This window comes from Tachyglossus aculeatus, chromosome 11, assembly GCF_015852505.1.
Source record: "Tachyglossus aculeatus isolate mTacAcu1 chromosome 11, mTacAcu1.pri, whole genome shotgun sequence".
Taxonomy (NCBI): Eukaryota; Metazoa; Chordata; class Mammalia; order Monotremata; family Tachyglossidae; genus Tachyglossus; species Tachyglossus aculeatus.
In genome coordinates this window covers 48,586,327-48,611,091 of record NC_052076.1, presented here as the reverse complement: position 1 = coordinate 48,611,091, position 24,765 = coordinate 48,586,327, and the positions used below count along the sequence as shown (strand labels likewise).

At 42.1% G+C, this 24,765-nt stretch overlaps 1 protein-coding gene across 1 annotated transcript in view; it reads left to right on the top strand.

Moving 5' to 3' along the window:
* The first annotated feature begins 5,026 nt into the window (after window positions 1–5,026).
* The window catches only part of FANCA (FA complementation group A), a 69,997-nt gene continuing 50,258 nt past the window's right edge, over window positions 5,027–24,765 (top strand). The window contains exons 1-11 of the mRNA XM_038754634.1: window positions 5,027–5,095; window positions 8,654–8,763; window positions 9,587–9,683; window positions 11,968–12,110; window positions 12,250–12,345; window positions 13,418–13,491; window positions 14,914–15,026; window positions 16,319–16,401; window positions 17,210–17,243; window positions 19,401–19,464; window positions 20,181–20,293. Coding sequence (XP_038610562.1) covers window positions 5,038–5,095; window positions 8,654–8,763; window positions 9,587–9,683; window positions 11,968–12,110; window positions 12,250–12,345; window positions 13,418–13,491; window positions 14,914–15,026; window positions 16,319–16,401; window positions 17,210–17,243; window positions 19,401–19,464; window positions 20,181–20,293 — 985 coding nt within the window. The 5' untranslated portion in view covers window positions 5,027–5,037. The remainder of the gene's footprint in view (window positions 5,096–8,653; window positions 8,764–9,586; window positions 9,684–11,967; window positions 12,111–12,249; window positions 12,346–13,417; window positions 13,492–14,913; window positions 15,027–16,318; window positions 16,402–17,209; window positions 17,244–19,400; window positions 19,465–20,180; window positions 20,294–24,765) is intronic.

Below are 24,765 nucleotides of genomic sequence, written 5' to 3'. Positions count from 1 at the left end.
AGCACTTGGAAAGTACAATTTGGCAACAGTTAGAGACAATCCCTTCCCAACAGTGGGCTCACGGTCTAGAAGGGGGACAGACAACAAAACAAGCAGGCAGGCACTAATAGCATCAAAATAAATAGAATTATAGATATAGACACATAATTAATACAATAAATAGAATAATAAATATGTACGTAGATTCATTCGTTCATTCATTCAATCATATTTATTGAGTGCTTACTCTGTGCAGAGCACTGTACTAAGCGCTTGGGAAGTACAAGTTGGCAACATACAGAGACGGTCCCTACCCAACAATGGGCTCACAGTCTAGAAGAGGGAGACAGAAAACAAAACAAAACATATTAACAAAATAAATAGAATAAATATGTACAAATAAAATAAATAAATAGAGTAATAAACGCGTACAAACGTATATACATATATACAGATGCTGTGGGGAGGGGAAGGAGGTAAGGTGGGGGGGATGGGGAGGGGGACGAGGGGGAGAGGAAGGACGGGGCTCAGTCTGGGAAGGCCTCCTGGAGGAGGTGAGCTCTCAGTAGGACTTTGAAGGGGGGAAGAGAGCTAGTTTATTTTATATAGTGTATATATATAATGTAAAAAGAAAGAAGTAGCTATTGAAGGTGTCAGGAGCAAATTACTGACACCCAACTTAATCGTCTTTTCACCGAAACAAAAAACTCTTCATTTCCAAACTACAATTTGTGGTGTCTGCTCCTCCTCCCTTCCCCATTGCTCCCTCTGCCCTACCCCTTTCTCCTCCCCACAGCACTTGTGTATATTTGTACAGATTTATTACTCTATTTTATTAATGATGTGTATATAGCTATAAGTCTATTTATAGCTCTCTTCCCCTCTTCAAAGCCCTACTGAGAGCTCACCTCCTCCAGGAGGCCTTCCCACACTGAGCCCCCCTTTTCCTCTGCTCCTCCTCTCCTTCCCATCGCCCCGACTCCCTCCCTCTGCTCTACCTCTTTCCCCTCCACACAGCACTTGTGTAATTTGTACATAATTATTACTCTATTTTATTAATGACGTGTATGTAAATATCTATAATTCTATTTATCTATTTTAATGGTATTAACGCCTGTCTTTTTGTCTTGTTGTCTGTCTCCCCCTTCTAGACTGTGAGCCCGTTGCTGGGTAGGGATTGTCTCTGTTGCCGAATTGTACTTTCCAAGCACTTAGTACAGTGCTCTGCACACAGTAAGCGCTCTATCAGATTGATTCATTATTCATTCATTCATTCATTATTCATTATTTATTTTACTTGCACATATTTATTCTATTTATTTTATCTTATTAATATGTTTTGTTTTGTTGTCTGTCACCCCCTTCTAGACTGTGAGCCCATTGTTGGGTAGGGACTGTCTCTAGATGTTGCCAACTTGTACTTACCAAGCGCTTAGTATGGTGCTCTGCACACAGTAAGCGCTCAATAAATGCGATTGATTGATTGAATGAATGAATGAATCGATGATTGGTAACAGACTCTAACAGACTGAATCTGTTTTGATGCTATTGATGCCTGACTACGTGGAGAAGTCTGGAGAAGCAGCATTCATTCATTCATTCATTCAATCGTATTTATTGAGTGCTTACTGTGTGCAGAGCACTGGACTAAGCGCTTGGGAAGTCCAAGTTGGCAACATCTAGAGACGGTCCCTACCCAACGGTGGGCTCACAGTCTAGAAGGGGGAGACAGACAACAAAACAAAACATATTAATAAGATAAAATAAATAGAATAAATATGTACAAGTAAAATAGAGTAATAAATCTGTACAAACATATATACAGGTGCTGTGGGGAAGGGAAGGAGGTAGGGCAGGGGGATGGAGAGAGGGAGGAGGGGGAGAGGAAGTAGGGGGCTGAATGTGGGAAGGCCTCCTGGAGGAGGTGAGCTCTCAATAGGGCCTTGAAGGGAGGAAGAGAGTTAGCTTGGCCGATGTGCAGAGGGGAGGACATTCCAGGCCAGGGGGAGGACGTGGGCCGGGGGTCGACGGCGGGACAGGCGAGAACGAGGCACGGTGAGGAGATTAGCGGCAGAGGGTGCGACCAGAGGTGGTATAGAGGATAGAGCATAGGCCTGGAAGTCCAAAGTGGTGGGTTCTAATTCCGCCTCTGCCACTCATCTGCTGTGTGGCCTTGGGGAAGTCACTTCACTTCTCTGTGCCTCAGTTCCCTCATCTGTAAAATGGGGATTAAGACTGAGCGCCCCACGTGGGACAGCCTGATCACCTTGTATCTCCCCCAGCGCTTAGAACAGTGCTTGGCACCTAGTAAGCACGTAACAAATACCAACAGTATTATTATTACTTGTTTTGCTGTTTGTCTCCCCCTTCTAGACTGTGAGCCCGTTACTGGGTAGGGACTGTTTTTATCTGTGGCTGACTTGGACTGTCCAAGCGCTTAGTCCAGTGCTCTGCCCAGTTAGAGAAGCAGCGTGGCTCAGTGGCGAGAGCTCGGGCTTTGGAGTCAGAGGTCATGGGTTCTAATCCCGGCTCCACCACTTGTCAGCTGGGTGACTTTGGGCAAGTCACTTCAGTTCTCTGTACCTCAGTTCCCTCATCTGTAAAATGGGGATGAAAACTGGGAGCCCCACGTTGGACAACCTTGATTACCTTGTATCCCTCCTCCGCGCTTAGAACAGTGCTCGGCACGTAGTAAGCGCTTAACAAATGCATTCATTCATTCAATTGTATTTATTGAGCGCTTACTGTACTGTACTAAGCACTTGGGAAGTACAAGTCGGCAACATGTAGAGACGATCCCTACCCAATAGCAGGCTCACATATCCCAACATCGTTATTATTATTAGTAAGCGCTCAATAAATACGATTGAATGGCCGTGCAAAGAGCTTTAATCCTATTTGTTCTGACGATTTTGACACCTGTCTCCATGTTTTGTTTTGTTGTCTGTCTCCCCCTTCTAGCCTGTGAGCCCATTGTTGGGTAGGGACCGTCTCTAGATGTTGCCGACTGGTACTTCCCAAGCGCTTAGTCCAGTGCTCTGCACACAGTAAGTGCTCGATAAAAGCAGCGTGGCTCGGTGGAAAGAGCTCAGGCTTTGGAGTCAGAGGTCATGGGTTCAAATCCCGACTCCGCCACATGTCAACTGTGTGACCTTGGGCAAGTCACTTCACTTCTCTGAGCCTCAGTTCCCTCACCTGTAAAATGGGGATTGACTGTGAGCCCCCCGTGGGAAACCTGCTCACCTTGTATCCCCTCCAGCGCTTAGAACAGTGCTTTGCACATAGGAAGCGCTTAAATGCCATTAGTATCTTCTAGACTGTAAGCCCGCTGTTGGGTAGGGACCGTCTCTATATGTTGCCAACTTGTGCTTCCCAAAGCACTTAGTACAGTGCTCTGCACACAGCAAGCCCCTCCCCATCCCCCCGCCTTACCTCCTTCCCCTCCCCACAGCACCTGTATATATGTTTGTACATATTTATTACTCTATTTATTTATTTTACTTATACATATTTATTCTGTTTATTTTATCTTGTTAATATGTTTTGTTTTGTTTTCTGTCACCCCCTTCTAGACTGCGAGCCCACTGTTGGGTAGGGACCGTCTCTAGATGTTGCCAACTTGGACTTCCCAAGCGCTTATTACAGTGCTCTGCACACAGTAAGCCCCTCCCCATCCCCCCGCCTTACCTCCTTCCCCTCCCCACAGCACTTGTATATATATTTATATATGTTTGTACATGTTTACTACTCTATTTATTTTACTTGCACATATTTATTCTATTTATTTTATCTTATTAATATGATTTGTTTTGTTGTCTGTCACCCCCTTCTAGACTGCGAGCCTGTTGTTGGGTAGGGACCGTCTCTAGATGTTGCCAACTTGGACTTCCCAAGCCCTTAGTACGGTGCTCTGCACACAGTAAGCGCTCAATGAATATGATTGAATGAATGAATGAATGAATGAATGAATCAATGATTGAATGAATGACTGATTGATTGAATGAATGAATGAATGATTGAATGAATGATCGAATGAATGAATGATTGAATGAATGAATGATCGAATGAATGATCGAATGAATGAATGATCAAATGAAGGATCGAATGAATGAATGAATGAATGATCGAATGAATGATTGAATGAATGAATGGTCGAATGAATGAATGATTGAATGATTGAATGAATGATCGAATGAATGAATTATTGAATGAACGAATGATCGAATGAATGATCGAATGAAGGATCAAATGAATGAAGGATCGAATGAAGGATCGAATGAATGAATGAATGATCGAATGAATGATCGAATGAATGAATGATCGAATGAATGAATGAGTGAATGAATGGATAATGATTGAATGAATAAATGAATGATTGAATGAATGACCGATTGAATGACAGATTGAATGAAGGAATGAACGAATGAATGATTGATTGATTGATTGATTGAATGAAGGACTGAATGAATGAATGATTGAATGAATGATCGAATGAATGATCGAATGAATGAATGATTGAATGAATGATCAAATGAATGAATGATCGAATGAATGATAGAATGAATGAATGAATTATCGAATGAATGAATGAATAATGATTGAATGATTGATTGAATGAATGATTAATGAATGAATGAATGTTTGAAATGAATGAGTGAATGAATGAATAATGAATAAATGAGTGAATGTTTGAATGAATGAATGAATGATTGAATGAATGAATGTTTGAATGAATGAATGAGTGAATGAATAATGAATGAATGAACGAACGAACGAACGAATGAATGAATGAATGAATGAATGAATGAATGATGTCCCCCACTCGTGCCACTTCCAAGATGGCCGACAGACTCCCCCCCCCACACACACACTCGCTCGAGCCACTACCAAGATGGCCCCCGGGGTTCAACCAATGGCGGAGTCGTATTCTCCCTAGGTGGGCGTGGCTTGGGGATCCTCAGCCAATGGCCGAGCTGGGTTGGCGCTGGCCAATAGGGAGGCAGCGCGGGCTCCCGGGCCTCGGGCCTTCGGCAGGAGGGCCGGGCTGGGCCGCTCGTCATGGCGGCCCGTGAGGTGATCTGTGAGGGAGGGGAAGGGACCCTCAGCGAGCTGCTGGGTAGGTGGGAGCCGAGCCCACCCCCCCCCCGCCCTCCTTCTCTTCACGACTCCTCCCTCTTCAGGTTCTAATCCTACCTCCGCCACTTGTCTATGTATTAGATTAATACAGCTGTGTAATAATAATAATAATAATGGTATTTATTAAGCGCTTACTATGTGCAAAGCACTGTTCTAAGCGCTGGGGAGGTTACCAGGTGATCAGGTTGGCTCGCAGTCTTCATCCCCATTTCACAGATGAGGGAACTGAGGCACAGGGAAGTTGTCACACGGCTGACAATAGTAATAATAATAATAATGGTATTTGTTAAGCGCTTACTATGTGCAAAGCACTGTTCTAAGCGCTGGGGAGGTTACAAGGTGATCAGGTTGGCTCGCAGTCTTCATCCCCATTTTACAGATGAGGGAACTGAGGCACAGGGAAGTTGCCACACAGCTGACAATAGTAATAATAATAATAATGGTATTTGTTAAGCGCTTACTATGTGCAAAGCACTGTTCTAAGCGCTGGGGAGTTTACAAGGTTGTCCCACATCAGGGGCTCCCAGTCTTCATCCCCATTTTACAGATGAGGGAACTGAGGCCCAGAGAATAACAATAATAAAAATGATGATGGTATTTGTTAAGCGCTTACTATGTGCAAAGCACTGTTCTAAGCGCTGGGGAAGTTGCAGGGTGATCAGGTTGGCTCGCAGTCCTCATCCCCATTTTACAGATGAGGGAACTGAGGCATAGAGAAGTTGTCACACAGCTGGCAATAGTAATAATAACAATAATAATGGTATTTGTTAAGTGCTTACTATGTGCAAAGCACTGTTCTAAGCGCTGGGGAGGTTACAAGGTGATCAGGTTGTCCCACAGGGGGTTCACAGGCTTCATCCCCATTTTACAGATGAGGGAACTGAGGCACAGAGAAGTTGTCACACAGCTGACAATAATAATGGTATTTGTTGAGTGCTTACTATGTGCAAAGCACTGTTCTAAGCTCTGGGGAGGTTACAAGGTGATCAGGTTGTCCCATGGGGGGCTCCCAGTCTTCATCCTCATTTTACAGATGAGGGAACTGAGGCACAGAGAAGTTAAGTGACTTTTCCAATATAGCAGCGTGGCTCAATGGGAAGAGCCCGGGCTTGGGAGTCAGAGGTCGTGGGTTCTAATCCCGGCTCTGCCCCTTGTCAGCTGGGTTACTTTGGGCAAGTCACTTCACTTCTCTGGGCCTCAGTTCCCTCATCTGAAAAATGGGGATGAAGATGGTGAGCCCCACGTGGGACAATCTGGTCACCTTGTATTCTCCCCCCGCCCCCCCCGCAGCACTTAGAACAGTGCTTGGCACATAGTAAGTGTTTAACAAATGTCATTATTATTATTACAATTCTATTTATTCTGATGGCATTGACACCTGTTTACTTGTTTTGTTGTCCGTCTCCCCCCTTCTAGCTTGTTTTGTTGTCTGTCTCCTCCCTTCAATAATAACAATAATAATAATAATAATGGCCATTAGTATCTTCTAGACTGTGAGCCCGCTGTTGGGTAGGGACACAATATAGGCCCAGACCCTGTTCCTCAAGGGGCTCATAATCTGAGCTAGGATTTAGTTTTTCCTGCATCTCTGGTGGCTGTCTTATAAAGCGCCTTATTAAATATTTAGGAGAATGGGTATTTTTGAATCATGGCCCTTGCCAGGCAGAAAATCCTCCTATATTATCTCCTCTTTGTAAATCATTTTCTGTCTGGCCTTAATTTTTTCAATTTTTCAGTCTTGCAGATCGATTCTTAATGTATTCATTGTACAGAAAGTCTACCTTCATTCATTCATTCAGTCGTATTTATTGAGCGCTTACTGTGTGCAGAGCACTGGACTAAGCGCTTGGGAAGTCCAAGTTGGCAACAGATAGAGACGGTCCCTACCCAACAGTGGGCTCACAGTCTAGAAGGGGGAGACAGACAACAAAACAAAACATATTAACAAAATAGAATAAATATGTACAAGTAAAATAGTGTAATAAATATTCATTCATTCAATCGTATTTATTGAGCGCTTACTGTGTGCAGAGCACTGTACTAAGTGCTTGGGAAGTACAAGTTCATTCATTCAATCGTATTTATTGAGTGCTTACTTTGTGTGGAGCACTGTACTAAGTGCTTGGGAAGTACAAGTTGGCAACATATAGAGACGGTCCCTACCCAACAGTGGGCACACAGTCTAGAAGGGGGAGACAGACAACAAAACAGAACATATTAACAAAATAAAATAAATAGAATAAATATGTACAAGTAAAATAGTGTAATAAATATTCATTCATTCATTCAATTGTATTTGTTGAGCACTTACTATGTGCAGAGCATTGTACTAAGTGCTTGGGAAGTACAAGTTCATTCATTCATTCATTCAATCGTATTTATTGAGCACTTACTTTGTGCGGAGCACTGTACTAAGCGCTTGAGAAGTACAAGTTGGCAACATATAGAGACGGTCCCTACCCAACAGCGGGCACACAGTCTAGAAGGGGGAGACAGACAACAAAACAAAACATATTAGCAAAATAAAATAAATAGAATAAATATGTACAAGTAAAATAGAGTGATAAATACATATTATATTATTATAACTATTATTATAATATATTATTATAATTATACTATAATATTTTGTATTTTATGATTATTATTATAATATATTATAAATAAACATATATCCAGGTGCTCTGGGGAGGGGAAGGAGGTCACCTTTATGCCACCTGATTTAGTATTTCATTTTGTCTAGTGTTGAGGGGAATGCTAAACTCTGCAAAGTGGTGTGTAAATACAACTCAAGACTAAATGTGTCATCTTCACAAAGTGCTTATCTTCCACTTGAGGGTGGATGTCTGATGCTACCTACTGTGAGATGCCTTCCCAAGTGTGTAAGAAATTATATTTTAGGTGGCAGGCCTGAATGAGCATGGGCATGGGCCTTAGAGTTAAGTGATGGGGTTAGGAGGGGAATGATTTTCTAAAGAGAGAGATCTCTCATTTCTGGGATAGAACAACGGTTCATCTGATCTCCAATGGTAATGGGAGAACAATGTGATAGTTGTTCTTGATATACATCCTAAAGGTTAGGGATGTTTCCTCTATTATCCCTAACTCTTCGTCTTATCACATACCTGTGCCTTATTTTCTTTACCAGGGAAGTGGGGATATCATTATCAGATAACCTCACAGGGGGCTTGCAGTCATTCTTACTTTTAGATAAGCATGTTTATCGCTGGATTCACAAGGGGTTTTTATTTGCGTGAAAATCATTCCAGTGAATTGGGTTAATGCAATATACCAAAGGTCTACTCTATAGGACATGTCCTGAGAGGCATTTTTACTGGGTACCCACAGTTGATCTCTGATGTCCATCTAAAATCAGGAAAGATCACAGATTAGCATTTAATCGGGTTTTAATGAGCTGCATGAGCTGAGGGAGGAGATTTATGTTCACTGAAGATGAGGGAAAAAGTGGATTTGAGATTATTTGTGTAGAAACATAATTGAGGGTTTTGGTTTTTAAATTTACATTGTTTTATCTTAGCGGAAAGGGCCAGCAAACAAAAATGCAAATCTGATAGGAGACGGAAGCTCCAAGAGGCAGCTGTGTACCTGCTAACCCGCCATCAGAACTTGAATGATCTCTTGCTTGAGGTAAGAAAGTTCATTGCTTAGGTAAGCATGTTGGGACAATTTGGGCTTCTCTGAGTCCAGATGAAGCAGCATCCGTTAAATATCTGTGGGAAGACAGAAAAAGACAAAAAAAAAGACAGATTAACTGATAAAGAGGATGAATACAAAGTAAGGGAATAAATAATGCTTGTGTGTCACGCCCTATTTTAAGCACTGCAGAAGATACAAGCTAATCAGGTTGAACACAGTCCCTGTCCCACATGGGGCTCACAGTCTTAATCCTCATTTTACAGATGAGGTAACTGAGGCACAGAGAAGCAAAATAACTTAAATTCCTGATTAATAGTTAAGAAAAGTCCTAGAGATATTTCAGAACAAAACAGACTTAAATTTCAACTGTTTTAAAATATGCTTACCAGCTGTGGATTCTGAAATTTTTAGAAATGGTGTGTTTTGAAGAATTCGATTAAATTTCAGAAACTCCAGTTTACCTGAAGATCAAAATAAGAGTAGGCCCTGGGCAAGAGGGTCAAAAGCCATTGGGGATTATTTCTTTACCTTGAATTATTGTCTGTTAATTGCAATAGGATTGTTGTTTCTCATTTTCATCATTTACCAAGTATTTTGCCATCCTCAGGTTGGTGGGAGCAGAGGGTTAGTATGTAGAGGGTGTAATCTCAGGAGCTCTGTAATGTTTTTCCTCTAGGCCTCAAAAATGACCATAAGGCTTCATGTCTACATTTTTCAAGTATTTGTTCCCTCAAATAACTGGATATCAGAACAGTCGGACATCATGTTTTCATAGCTTGCCTTTAGAAGACTACTTTTTTACATTTTTTTCCAGGGAGAAAGTCCACCATGTAAAAAATCATTATGCCTTAGCAAACTTACTGATGCCAGCAGTCCAGACTCATTAGAAACACCTTCCAAGTCACTTGTAGGTGAGTCTGTCCTATATTTTTTAAGTGTTTAAGGCCCTAAAGTCATGTTTATAGGAGGAAGGTGAACTCAGTTTTTCTAGACCTGCTTCTCTACTTATTGTTTTCCTAGGTTTCCTGGTGTTTATGGTGACTATCATTTGGTTTGTTGATATATTTCTCTCCAATAATTTTCCAGAGTTTGTATTAAGGAGCAAATCCCAAGGTGCTTAATAAATACTATTACTACTACTTAATAAGTATTCACTTGGAAAGTGGAGGGACAAAATGTAAATGCCATTCATAAATGAATACCTAAAGCTCTCCTTTCCTTTACAGCACTGAAGAATCTTACCATTTACTTAATACTATAATATGTGTCATTCTGTAATTTTTATTGATCACCTAATTCTGGGCAGAGCATTGTCCTTAGGAAACAGCAGTCGAAATAAAAGACAGTCTGTGCCCTCCAAGCTTACAGTCTAGTGAAGCAAACAGGCAGAAATAAATTGTTATAAACAGTGGGAGCAGGCGAAAAAATGTAGATTCAAGTGGTAATAGCAAGAGAAAGGGAAAATGAATTAATAAGTGAGGTACATAAATTGATACTACATACAAATAAATGTTGAATGACTGAATGACACTACCCAGGCTCTTTGCTAAGGGTGTTAATTTAGTATAAGATGGAAGGTGGAGAAAAATACGCTTGCTTCTGAACAATAGACTACTTTGAGTCAAAATTTATGGAAGTGATTCAGAGGCGGTAGTGGAATACAGGCCTAAATTGTAGTTCCTGGGGTCAATTCATTCATTGTCGTATTTATTTTCTAATTCTATTTGTTCTGATGACTTGACACCTGTCCACATGCTTTGTTTTGTTGTCTGTCTCCCCCTTCTAGACTGTGAGCCCGTTGTTGGGTAGGGACCGTCTCTATATGTTGCCAACTTGTACTTCCCAAGTGCTTAGTACAGTTCTGTGCACACAGTAAGCGCTCAATGAATGAATGAATTTATTGAGGATTTACTGTGTGCAGAGCACTGTACTAAGTGCTTGGGAGTGTACACTATAACTGAAAGACACATTCCTGCCCACAACGAGCTTAAAGTCTAAATTACCCAGATTTGCAGTCTAAATTGCTCAGGCATTGGCAAAAAAGCCCCTTACCACAGTTATGGTGGGTAATGGCTGCTTCTTCTCTAGCTGCTGGTTTCCCTGGCCTCAGAGTTGAAGCAGGAACCACAAATAACTTTTCTCTTTGCCACCTTCACGGGCATCTTCCTCCAGTCATCATCATCATCATCAATCATATTTATTAAGCACTTACTGTGTGCAGAGCACTGTACTAAGCGCTTGGGAAGTACAAGTTGGCAACATATACAGTCCCTACCCAACAGTGGGCTCACAGTCTAAAAGGGGGAGACAGAGGAAAAAAAACCAAACATACTAACAAAATAAAATAAATAGAATAGATATGTACAAGTAAAATAAATAAATAAATAGAGTAACACTTAAGGACTTACCTTTTAGAATTCTTCTGGGCCACCACACTCAAGATGCTTGCCCCACATTTTTCTGAAACCCAAAGCGGTTATTTTTCTTTGGGCAAAACATTTCTCTAAGCGATGGGGAAAGATTCCAGGAAAATGAAGAAGAAACCATTCCTAGCTGGCTCCGTGTGGGCAGGGAATGTCTGTTGTTTTATTGAACCCTGTACACTGTATTAGCACAGTGCTCTGCACACGGTAAGTGCTCAATAAATACGATGGAATGAATAAATGAATTAACAGGAGCCTGGCAATATAGAAGGCTGCCTTTTTCACTGATGCTGGAGGTAAGTACACCCCAAGGGCAGGAGTAGCTTCCCTGCATGCAAGTAGAAACACTCTTGTGACCGTGTTTTTGCACAGTTACTACTGTGTCTAATTGTGATGCCGTAGCTAAATTAGTGGAATTTATAAAAAAGTGCCGGAGAAATGATCTGGAAGTCCAAGGCTCTAATTAGTTGAACTAGTCGTAATTTTGCCTCTGTTCAGAAGTTAGTGCTAAAGTTATGGAAAAAGACACTTATTTTCGTGAAGCAGAATTATTCAATTCCCTTCTTTCGGCTTTTGAGCTATTCCTCCCCATCAAAATCTAGTTGTTGTTTTTTAAATCAAATGCTTCAGGATATTCTTATTACCAAGTATGTAGAACCGTCTGAATTCTGCCTATTTTATTCGTAGGGTTTTCCCTACAGTTTTCAGAAGAATGAAAACCCAAACACAGGCCTTAAAAGATAGATACCTTTGACTTTGTTTTGCATTTCAGTCTCTGCTTTGCAGGAAGAAGCCTCAAGGTTAGGGGTACCTGTGGGAATCCTATCAGCCAGAACCGCCGCTTCCAGTATTGAGCAGATCTGCCGGGCTTCAGCGAGTTCCAGCCAAATTGCACTGCTGAGCTGGGAGCCAAGGGTGAGGTGACAGTAGAGATGAAAAGGATTGGAAAAAAGAAATGATGGCTTCTAAACTTTTGGGACAATCAGTCATTCTCTTTAATATTCAGTTTATGCTGATTAGGTATCTTCACTACCCATGCTTTTATTCTTTTCAGAAGAAATTATCCGCTTTGTTGGAGACAATACAGAGTTTATTGGTTCAAAATGTATTCTGTCGGCCCCTCTTTTGTCAAGAATTGTGGAAAGTGCAGGTAATCTTTCTGGATGGCTGCTGTGGTCCTCTGTAGGTGGGTGGGAGAATATTTTGGCAATATTTTGTGGGAAGCAGCGTGGCTCAGTGGAAAGAGCCTGGGCTTTGGAGTCAGAGGTCATGGGTTCAAATCCCAGCTCCGCCGCTTGTCAGCTGTGTGACTTTGGGCAAGTCACTTAACTTCTCTGTGCCTCAGTTCCCTCATCTGTAAAATGGGGATTAAGACTGTGAGCCCCACGTGGGACAACCTGATCACTTTGTAACCTCCCCAGCACTTAGAACAGTGCTTTGCACATAGCGCTTTGGAGTACCGTGTTAAGGTTCTGATTACTGCTGAGGGGGTTGATCTGATGGACTGGGAAAAATTTCATGTCTGAAAACTTTCAAGCTATGAAGTTTTTTTATTCTAAAAATAAATTGCAAGCGGCTGTGGGCTAAATATTATTTGAGGACCTCAGGAAATCCTAACATCTCTAAAGGTAAAAGACTAATTTCATAAGCCTTTCAGGCAAGTGTTTGAATTTTGGTTTCATTTTCACATAATGGAAACCCACGTTCATAACCCAGGCATCTGATGCAACAAATGCATTACTTGTATCCACATGTAATTGGAAGATTTGGGGGAGGGCAACGAAATCATTTTTGAAACTTTTATTCTGTTTCACTTTTGTTCAACCTAAGGAAAATAGAAGTAGCATGGCTTCGTGGGTAGAGCATGGGCTTAGGAGTCAGAGGTCATGGCTTCTAATCCTGGCTCTGCCACTTTTCAGCTGTGTGACTTTGGGCAAGTCATTTAACTTCTCTGTGCCTCAGTTACCTCATCTGTAAAATGGAGATTAAAACTGTGAGCCCCATGTGGGGCAACCTGTATCTACCCCAGTGCTTAGAACAGTGCTTGGCACATAGTAAGTGCTTAACAAATACCATCATCAAAATAATGATGAACTAGGTAAAGTGCCCCATTGTTACTTAATTAGGACCTTGTTTTGGATTATTTTTTAAGCTGCTGTAGTTGACTATGTGGAAGGATGAGTAAAGTCCCATGTGCCTGATGGTAGTGTTATTCTCCACAGAGTTCGCTGGTGCTGGAAGCTTTGTGGCATCTTCACACCAGTAATATTGTTGGCCTGGAAGAACTGCTGGATAGGTAATATATGTTTGCTTTGTAAGAGACTAAAACATTCAATAGTAGTGAAAGTATTTATAAGTCTGACAGTATTAGTATTTTGGATTCAGCCCTTCTGGATAAACATTTATTTTGCTGTAAAAGGAAAAAAATGGGGGCTAAATGGAACCTCACAAGTGCTTAGAGGGCCTGGTAACACTTTTTTTGCAAGGAAAAAAAAAACCAAATCACAGTTACCCCTTTAAGAAGTTGCTTCTGATAAACATGGTAATTAGAGTGAGGGACCATACTTAGGAGCCCAAATGTACTAGAATGGAAAGTAACAAGTTTGTGTGGAATAATGGGCTTGGGGGAAATCAGTAATTGAACGTCTTGTTCAGAGCTTGGTTCTCTGACCTGGGAATCATCTCTCAAAGGAACAGGGCAGCTATTAAACAGTTTTAAGGAAAGAAAAAACATATTATTTTACAAATTAGAATTTTTAAATGTTCTTAAATTGGTAGTGGCCCCCGTGGTTAATGTCTTAGGATCCGTTTGCCATTCTTCCCTTGTAGAAGACACTGCAACTTTGAGCACCATTAGTGAGATAGGTATGAAATGAACCAAGTGGGGTGGTTTGTGCCATGCTATCTACAATCTTGTTTTCCTTTATTTTCAAAAGCATACATAGGATGCTGGTGACAGGCATGAAGTTGCAGTAAATGAAAGAATAGTGACAAAAGGAAAGAAAGGAGCCTAGATTGGTGATGCTGACAGAGGGTAGATATCAGTTGAGCATTGCTTCAGGAGGGTGATCCAGTCAGCTCCGAGGAGTTTAGTTTGAAGCTGTGAGAGTCTAGAGGCAAGAAGACCAGAGAAGAAACTGATCCAGTAGCCCAGGGTAATAGCTGATGGGGTGGAGAGGAATGGGCGATTAGGAAAGTCAAGTCACTTCACTTTTCTGGGCCTCAGTTCCCTCATCTGTAAAATGGGGATGAAGACTGAGAGCCCATGTGGGACAACCTGATCACCTTGTATCTACCCCAGCTTAGAACAGTGCTTGGCACATAGTAAGCGCTTAACAAATGCCACCATTGGTATTGTGGGCTTCTGAGACAGGGAGGAAGACTGAGCCCGTTGTTGTTGGGTAGGGACCATCTCTATATGTTGCCGATTTGTACTTCCCAAGCATTTAGTACCATGCTCTGCACATGGTAAGCGCTCAATAAATACGATTGAATGAATGAATGGTAGTGGCAGCAGTGATAGATGGGAAAGTTGGGAGGAAAAGTGATCTAGGAGGGTAGACGAAGAGTTCCATTTTGGATACGTTACGTTTGAGGTGCCAGCGGGACATCCGAGTGGGGATGTCCTGGAGACAAGAGGAAATGTGGGATTGTAGGTTAGACGAGCCATCACGGCTGGTGTCTTTTACGTAGTGGTGAGCCTGTTCTGTGTCCCTAGTCATCCAGATCCCAAAACCCTAGAGATGTGGCTCTCTAGCAACCTGCACCTTCTGTGTCAGCAGACAGAGGAGTCTACTGAAGTTATGGAAGTCACCAGGAACATGCTCTCAGGTAAGCCAAAGTTAACGTGAAAGGTCCCAAAGTCCTTATCATGAGCCGGAAGGTCTTTGTTATTTTGATCTGTCAGAGGAATAACCCGTCACCCAGCCGCAAATCCCCAAAATACAGGCGTAGGTGAATATTTTTGCCTTTATTGAAAATGGTGGATCCCTTATTTTGTATTTTATAGATGACTTAGTCCATATAATTTTATCAATCAGAGGATAAGATAGGGATCCTAGCACTAGCCATTGAGCTGTGGAGCTCTTTTACCCTCCAGCTCTGTCTGAAATCAAATTATTCCGAAGTAGCCTGAATCTGCTCATCTATAGCTTTTAAGAGGACAGTAGCATTCCAAGGGGTTTCACTTGATTAACTCCCCAATTGCTGTTGGACATATAACTAATTTGGCCCTTTATTCAGCCCACTTTTAGGAGCAGGGCTCTCAGCTCCATTTTGGTCCTTTTATCTTTGGGCCCCCAAAAAGTGGATGGGATCAGCAGAAGCCCATCCATAAATTAGATCATAACAAACCACCCCTTTGCCTCACTGATTTCTTCTGAAGCGACTTACGGACAAAGCAGAGAAGTGGTCTGAGCTGGGGTAAGGGAGTGAGACTGATGAATATTTGGGGGCATTGGGATTAATCAATCAATGGTACTGACTGAGTTCTTACAATGTGCAGTACAGTGTACTGAACGCTTTAGAAAGTACAGTATAACAGAGTTAGAGGACAAGTTCCCTGCCCTTTAGGAGAAGCAGTGTGGTCTAGTAGATAGAGCATGGACCTGGCTTCTAATCCTGGCTCTGCCACTTGTCTCTGTGTGACCTTGGGCAAGTCACTTCTCTGTTCCTCAGTTACCTTATGTGTAAAATGGGGATTGGCACTGTGAGCTTCATGTGGGCCATGGATGGTGTCCAACCTGATTAGCTTGTATCTGCCCCAGAGTTCAGAATAGTGTCTGGCACAAAGTAAGGGCATTAAAAAAAAAGAACCTTGCAGTCTAGAGGGAAGGAAGAGGAGGGAGCCATGTACCTTGGACTAGGAAGATAGAGGCAATGTAAAGTCAAACTTCATTTTGTCTCGGTTTTGTTGCAGTTTTCTCTTCCCTTCTCTTTCCCTCTTTCTAGCTTTTAACCACCATTTGGCGAAAATGATTTCACTTTATGGGGCTAACTCATTAAGCGTGCCGTAATAGTTATACACCGTATTTAGTGTTTGCTCCGGAAAGGAGCAGAGTTTCTTCTTTCTGTGGCCGGGAAAAGATTATCCATTTTTTGGTGGGTGGTTTTTATTTCCCCAGATTTTATGAGACTGTTTGTTCAGAGAGGATTTCAGCAGGCTTCCAATCTGGAAAGAAACAACGAACAAGAGAAAACATCCCAGGTGAGAAGAAAAGCAAAATGAAGACCTCCTTTGAGTGCAGGGAATTGGGGCTTTCAAAATCCTTCAGTTTAATGGTGTGAACTAAAAGGTGGTAAACTGGTATTATGAGTCCCCCTGGGTTTTTTTTCTCAAGAAAACAATTCCTAGAAACTGTAATTTTTTTCTGGAATCATCACCAAATAGCTGGATACAATGATGCCATTTGTGTTGAAATTTTATTTTTGCTTGTTCTGAGATACCCACCAAGTACTTAGTGTCTCTCAGGCCCAATAGAGCAAAGAAAATTGAAATAGAAGCCTAGAAATTTCCTGTAATATCAGATCATCTCATCCTTGGTACTGTTGTCAGTTCTGAAAATTCCCAGACCAATTCAGAGCCTGTGGTTTTCAGAATAAAGAGAAATGCAATCCATTACTACAACATGGGTCTAAGATGAGGTGAAGATACTGCAGATAGCCCCTACTGCTTTCTTTGTGTTGCCTTGCTACAAATAGTGCTTTATCTTTTTTCTGGTACTTGTGCAAGGTGAGCCTCTGTAATTATGGGAGATCAGACTATGTGCTGGACCTCTAATCCTTCTAAATCCCTCACTAATTGTCCTAGCTGGGGAGTTTGGGGCTCTCCATTGGTTTCCACCTGGGGTCCTACAACAAAAAGACTGCGCTGTAGAAGCCTGCCATGATTTTGATTTGATCTTTTTAACTGCAGGAGCTCCTCAAATTGCTTCAGTCAGTTTACTTATTTTAAAAGCATTTGAGTGTCTTAAACGTGATTGAATTTTGATCATTTGTTTTTCAAATTTCAATAGGTCTTTGTCGCTGTACTACAGAGAATGCTGACATGTAAGTAATAGCTCTAAGTCCTACTTCATAAAAAACTTACTGGGCTTGTTAGCAATTTTTCCACCAGCAGTTACCCTCGTTCCATTTAATGTATTTCCTCTGTTCCATTTATCTTCCGTCTTCTAATCTTAGAGCTAGGAGGATGTTCTTAATTGTAACTTACCATGAGTTTACTCTCTTTTTCACTGTTTACCTGCCAGCAAATTTTACATCCTTGTTGATCACGGTGACTTATTTTCCAAGGTATTAAGTTGTTGTGGATGAACTACTTATTTTGTGTACAAGTGATCCATAAACAACCGCTAGCATTTAAACACCTTCTACATGTGAGTGACTTTTTTCTGAAAAAATAGATGAACAAATAAAAGGATTATGTTATGTAGTACAATATGGATTTATGTGCTAAGGTACTTGCTGGGGTAACACTATGTGAGGTGGTGAAAATGTGTCTCCCCGGAGAGGGAGTTTCCAGTACTCTACCAGTCTTGACTTTGGGAGGGAGAGTCAAGCAGAGGCCCACCCATTCCTAGCTTGGAGAGTGGCTAGCAAGTGGAAGGCAATCTGATACAAGTCAAAACTCACCCGTGCTGGGCAGCAGCAGCACGGGAGATACTCGAGGGCGGAGACTCAAGTTTACTGTGCGGAAGGAAGCAACGGTAAGGAAGCAACGGTAAACCACTTCCGAAATTTTGCCAAGAAAACTCTATGGATCCACTACCGGAATGATTGCAGATGGAGGTGGGGCATTCTGGGAGAGATGTGTCCATGGTGTCACTATGGGTCAGTAACGACTCGACGGCATAAGGCAAAACAAAAAATTGGTCAGGAGTGCCTTCTGGAAGGAGTTTGATTTATGGGCCCTGTGAAAAGGGCTGTGATTTGTTGATAGTACTTGGAGAAGACTTGTTGGAGTCTCCCCTTTTAGACTCCCCTTTTAGACTGTGAGCCCACTGTTGGGTAGGGACTGTCTCTATATGTTGCTAACTTGTACTTCCCAAGCGCTTAGTACAGTGCTCTGCATGAAGTAAGCGCTTAATAAATACGATTGATGATGATGATGATGATGATAAGGGCTTTGATGGTGGGGAAAGCTATGGTCTGTTAGATTAGAATGGTAAGAGAGTTCCAGCATGAATGATCCTGGCAGCAGTGAAGCAGTGGCAGCAGACTGGGCTAGGAAGAGACAGGAGGCAGGGTGGTCAGCAAGGAGGCTGATGTAATAATCAAGGCAGGTTAGGATAAAATCCAGGATTAACGTAACAGTTTGGGTGGAGAGGAAAGGGTGGATTTTTAACGAAGTTGTGAAGGTTGAACCAAGAGGCTTTTGTGACAGTTTAACAGTATGTTAAGATGAGTTAAGTATCAGAAAAGACTCCAAATCTACAAGTTTCTGGGACCGGAAGGATGGTGGTGCTTTCTACCATGAAGGAAAATGAGGAGGATTAGAAAGAAAGATGAGCTCGGTTTAAATCATATTCAAGTTACCGTTCATATACGAAAAGATATCCTGGAGTCAAGAGGAAACCCTTGAGGTAGGTGAGGTAGATTTGAGAAACCATATCCACCATATGAGGATTAGAAAGAAAGATGAGCTCAGTTTAAATCATATTCAAGTTACAGTTCATATACGAAAAGATATCCTGGAGTCAAGAGGAAACCCAAGTGCAGGTGAAGTAGATTTGAGAAACCATATCCGCCATATGAGTGGATGAGCTCACTGAGAGGGTGAGTTTATCCAAATACAGTTAAAGGTAGTGTTTACTCTGGCTTTGGCAGAGCCACAAGCTATCTTTCAGTCACTCTAGTGACGAGAAATAAAGTAAACTCATTGGGGATTCTTTGGCAGTTAGGTGTTCATTTATTTCAAGTATAGATTATAGCTTTTTAAATTGAATCAGGGCTTTTAGGTTTTAACACTGGGTGTCACTGTGGGAGTTTGCTTCAAAAAGTGAACTTTGAGGAATAGGCCATTTTCTCCCCATTTCCCTAATGGAGTTAGTTACCTTACCTTCTTAAAGGATATACTCAGAAGCTGTTACAGTTGATTTCTCTCTGATGGTAATGGCATGACCCTTTCCATCACTCTTTTGAGCACAATATTACCAGTCCTTATTTGCTGTGACTTTCTTGTTTACCTTTTGCACTTTTGATGATCAGATGTTCTTGATGCTGTTTCTATCGAAGAGCAAGACAAATCTACATCCAAGGCAGTGAAATGTTGGTATGTCTCCATTTGTGGCTGTAATGATGTTTTTTTATCCAAGTTTGAGGTGCAGAGTAGTCACATTTCTAAAGGGTGTTCTGAATTTTGGCATGCATTTCCTTTCATTTGCATAGGCTGGAAAATAGACATTATTATGTATAAATTTTGGTTAGATTTTAGCAATATTTATCTTCCTTCCCATCTCCCCTTATCTGCTGTTCAATGAGAATACTGCTCATTATATAAATCTTAGGTCGTGAGCCCCTTGAGAGACCAGAACTGTGGCTAATTTTCACCTCTGTATACTTTCCTAGCACTTAGTATAGTACTATGCCCACAGCAAGCGCTTAATAAAATACTATTATTACAATTTATCCTTTTTTGGCCCATGTTAATCTTTCCCTTTTCCTGCTTCCCAGTCAGCATCTGTTTCCCTTCCCCTCCATCAATTATCCATGGCTCCTCATTTACTCTGGCCTGTAGTCAACCATTAATTATCCCCTCTTCCTTCCTGAAGTCTTTCGTCCTCTTGTACTAGCCTATTCCACTCCAAATCCTATGCCAGTCATCTTTTTGGGTCTTTCTTCATGTTTCTCTAACTGGAGTTGACTAGAATCTGATTAAAGCTGCATATTTACTGAGTAAGTTTTTCTTCTGAGGCAATACATTTGTGACAAAGAATGCCTAGCAACTTCACCCATCTGAGAATATTTTCTTCTTGATTCTTTTGGCAGGTTAAACGTATACAGTGTTTCCATGTATGGCAGTTTGATTTCTCCAGATTCTTTAAAGAGATTTTTTACTCATACGCTGACTCAGATTTTTATCTACAATCCTGTTCTGAAAGGTTAGTATCAAACAAAGGATAGGGGTTGGTTTCTGGACCAGTTAACATATGCATCCTTTTATCCTGATGAGGAAAAGTCAGTTGGTTTATTAAAATGAGATTACTCATGCCAGGTGGTTAGTATTGATTGCACTATCAATTTCTTTGGGTAATAGTGCAGACAGGCTAGATTTAAATGTGAGGCAAGGGATTGGTAGGATTTTCTCCACATATAATGAGTAGGTATAGTTTAGTTGGGATAGTGCATGCTCTGATATTTGCTCTAAACGGAGGGCTGTCTACGTGAATTTGAATTTGAAAATGCAGACCACAGATTGACTGCTTCAGATCTCAGCTCGTCCCCAGTTTCACCAAAGTGAGCTCAGAGACAGATGTCTACATCCCCAACATCTTGCATCATGCTGTCTTAATAATAATAATAATAATAATGGCATTTATTAAGTGCTTACTATGAGCAAGGCACTGTTCTAAGCGCTGGGGAGGTTACAAGGAGATCAGGTTGTCCCACGGGGGGCTCACAGTCTTAATCCCCATTTTACAGATGAGGGAACTGAGGCACAGAGAAGTTAAGTGACTTGCCCAAAGTCACACAGCTGACATACTGCTATTTTGGGCATTGCTCCAACAGCTCTCAACAAAGATTAACGCCTAGATTCTTTGGGGCGTGTGAAGAAGAGTGAAAGTCAGCAAAACAAATGACACCTGCCTAAATCTGTAGAGCAGTCCCTAGAGCTGACCATATCACTGAACAGAATGACCCACAATACATGATTGCATGTGAGAAGCCTAGACCCAGGGTGGGCATGCTCTACGCAAGGTAAAAAATCATCTGGAGTCTTCATCTGGCCCATCTTCCCAAATGTCGTGTCTTACCTGATGCGGGTGACCTGTCTTTTGAGCAACAGAAGAGCAGTTGCTACGGCAAATTTACAAGTCGGGTGCCCAAGTTTCTTTCTCCAGGGAAGCCGTCCTTTCTCATCTTGACATTTTTTTCCACAACAGACAGATTCCTTTAAAAAATTTTCATAAATGACAAGCTCTTTTAGTCTTCTCATACTGCGGAGTCCAAGAAAAACCACTAGTAATCATCTTTGGGTTACCTCGTAAGGCTCCAAATGCCCTTTTGCATTTACAGAATGCTCTTTCGCAGTTGCTGGAGACAATCAGTAGTATTTATTGAGCATTTACTTTGTGTAGAACCCTGTGCCAAGTGCTTGGGAGAGTACAGTACCCTGCCCACAAGGAGCTTACAGTGTAGAGGGAGAAACACATTAAAATCAGTTGTGGATGGGTACATAAGTGCTCTGAGGCTGAGAGTGGGATGAATATAAAGTTCTTAAAGGGAACAGATCCAAGCGCAGAGGTGATGCAGAAGGGAGAGGGAGGAGGGGAAATGACAACCTCTTGGAAATGTGATTCTTATGGTCCTAAGTGATGATTCCCTGGTCCTAAAATGACACAAGCACATCAGTTGATGTCTTGTATTATTAAAGTGCCTGGCAATTTATTTTGGAAGGGACATTGCACGCATTCAAAGTAAGTCCTACCTGAATACTATGCAAATGAGTCCGGCCAAAATTGCAGTTTGGATAATTATAGCCCAGTCTTTCCCTGCCCCAACTGACAAGTTTTAAGCCTCCCCTGGGAAACAGGTCTTCAAGATGGTCCCGGAACAAAGGGAAGTGGAAAGGCTGGGTACTAATAATGATAATATTTGTTAAGCGCTTACTGTGTGCCAAGCACTGTTCTAAGCGCTTGGGGGGATACAAGGTAATCAGGTTGCCTTCATTCCCATTTTACAGGTGAGGGAACGGAGGCGCAGAGAAGTTAAGTGACTTGCCCAAAGTCACACAGCTGACAAGTGGGGGAGCGGGGATTAGAACCCGTGACCTCTGATTCCCAAGCCCGGGCTCTTTCCATTGAGCCAAGCTGCTTCTCTTAATACACACTCTACATCAGATTTTGCTTTGCTTTAATAAAAGACCCTGATAATTGATTTCTTATGCTTAGGGCCTAGTTCAGGGAAGTATGGATGCATTCTTTAGCTCTACTTGGAAACTCAAAATCACTTGGAAACTGAATCGAGAAATCCTCTGTCAGATTATTGCCCTCCTGCAATTTCCACCACCCATGAGCATGTTGAATCCAAATCCATACCCTATTTAGTAGTATACATCATAAGACAGTTTATGAAGAAGCAGCGTGGCTTAGCGGAAGGGCCCGGGCTTGGGAGTCAGAGGTCGTGGGTTCTAATCCTGGCTCCGCCACTTATCAGCTGTGTGACTTTGGGCAAGTCACTTCACTTCTCTGTGCCTCAGTTACCTCATCTGTAAAATGGGGGTTAAGACTGTGAGCCCCACATGGGACAACCTGATTACCGTGATCTATCCCAGTGCTTAGAACAGTACTTGGCACATAATAAGCGCTTAACAAATACCATCATCATTATTATTATTATTATTATCTGAGGCCACAGACACTTTAGGAATCAGTAGTAGGAGCCCTACTTGGTTCACCAGGCATCTTTTGATGCCAGCTCCTTTTGCCCTTAGTACAGTGCCTGGCACGTAATAAGCGCTTAACAAATGCCATCAACAACAACAACAAAAAGGTGGAGTTCAAGTTATTTGAAAAACTTCATTTTTTAACAGTTAATAGAAGCATTCATTTCGGTCTCTAGGATGAGCAATTTCCAAATTTTGATTCCAGGGACAGCTTGTATGATCTACAAAGATAAAGAAGCATCAGCTCAAGACCCATTTTGCATTCCTTCTGATAGTATTTCTCAAACTGCATATTTTCACTGGTAGGGGTATTACCATCTGTTATATCTAGTTGGAAGAAGGCACTGCCCCCCATACCCAAGATGCTGAAAAGATATAATACTATTATTTGGGTAGAACTAAAGATACTAGGCACTCCCTACGAGTGTTTGTGACTTAAGATGCTAACGAGCCAATTTGTAGCCAAGCATATCATCCTATCTTATTCCATCAGCATTATGCATGACTACCATCTGGCGCGATTTCACAATAGCATGTCAGGCACAGCCTGCTTAGGGCGGTTGGCAGCAAGGAAGCAGGAGGAGGAGGAGGAGGCGTTCAGCTGGGGCCATCCCATGCCTGCCTCCTCCAGCGACTTGGCTTCTTTTGGGTCAGATTCCACTCCTGGGGGCTTCTAGCATTTTGGGGACTGTTTTGCACATTCCTTTCCCTCCCTCCTTCCCCTGTGCCATTGGAAAGTTTTCAGTGCCAGCAGCACTTAGGAGGCAGCTTGGTCTTGGGGAAAGAAGCAGCGTGGCTCAGTGGAAAGAGCCTGGGCTTTGGATTCATCTCATCCCAGCCCTGCCACTTGTCAGCTGGGTGACCTTGGGCAAGTCACTTAACTTCTCTGGGCCTCAGTTACCTCATCTGCAAAATGAGGGTGAAGACTGTGAGCCCCCCATGGGACAACCTGATCACTTTGTAACCTCCCCAGCGCTTAGAACAGAGCTTTGCACATAGTAAGTGCTTAATAAATGCCATTATCATTATTGTAACCTCCCCAGCGCTTAGAGCAGTGCTTTGCACATAGTAAGTGCTTAATAAATGCCATTATTATTATTATTCATTCAATCGTATTTATTGAGCGCTTACTATGTGCAGAGCACTGTACTAAGCGCTTGGACAGTCCAAGTTGGCAACATACAGAGACGGTCCCTATCCAACAAGGAGGCTCACAGTCTAGAAGGGGGAGACAGACAACAAAACAAAACATATTATGATCAAGAGCATGGGCCTGGGCGTTAGGGGAACTAGGTTCTAGTCCTGGCTCTGCCACTTGCCTGCTGTGTGATCTTGGGCAGGTCACGTCACTTCTCTGTTCTTCAGTTTCCTCATCTGCAAAAGAGGAATTCAGTACCTGTCCTCCCTTCCCCTAGGCTTTGGGACTCATGTAGGTCAGGGACTGTGTCTAAACTTATTATTTTGTATCTGTCCCAGTGATGAATACAGTGTCCGGCACATAGTAAGTGCTTAACAATTATTATTATTAGTGACAGTGACACTTTTAACCCAGAGCCAGGAGCCAGACTGTTGGCAGAGGTCTGGGAGGTGAATTCTGTTGCATCTCTCCTTTTATGAACCAAAGGGAAGATAAATTCCTGTGGGTGACTATGTCATGGAAGGGGGCTGGGAAAGAGGGAGAGAATTTCTCTGTTTTATCATTTCCTACCTACTTTTTCCATCCTGTTCCTGGACAGGATTAGAGGGATGCACATTTGGAGAATCAGTGCAGCGTAAGTGGAAAAGAACACGGGTCTGGGGATCAGAGGACCTGGGTTCTAGTCCCAGTTCCACTACTTGCCTGCTGTGTGACCTTGAGCAGGTCACATCACTTCTCTGTTCTTCAGTTTCCTTAGCCCTAAAAAGGGGATTCAGTACCTGTTCTCCCACCTTAGACTGTTAGGCCCTTGCAGGACAGGGACATTGTCC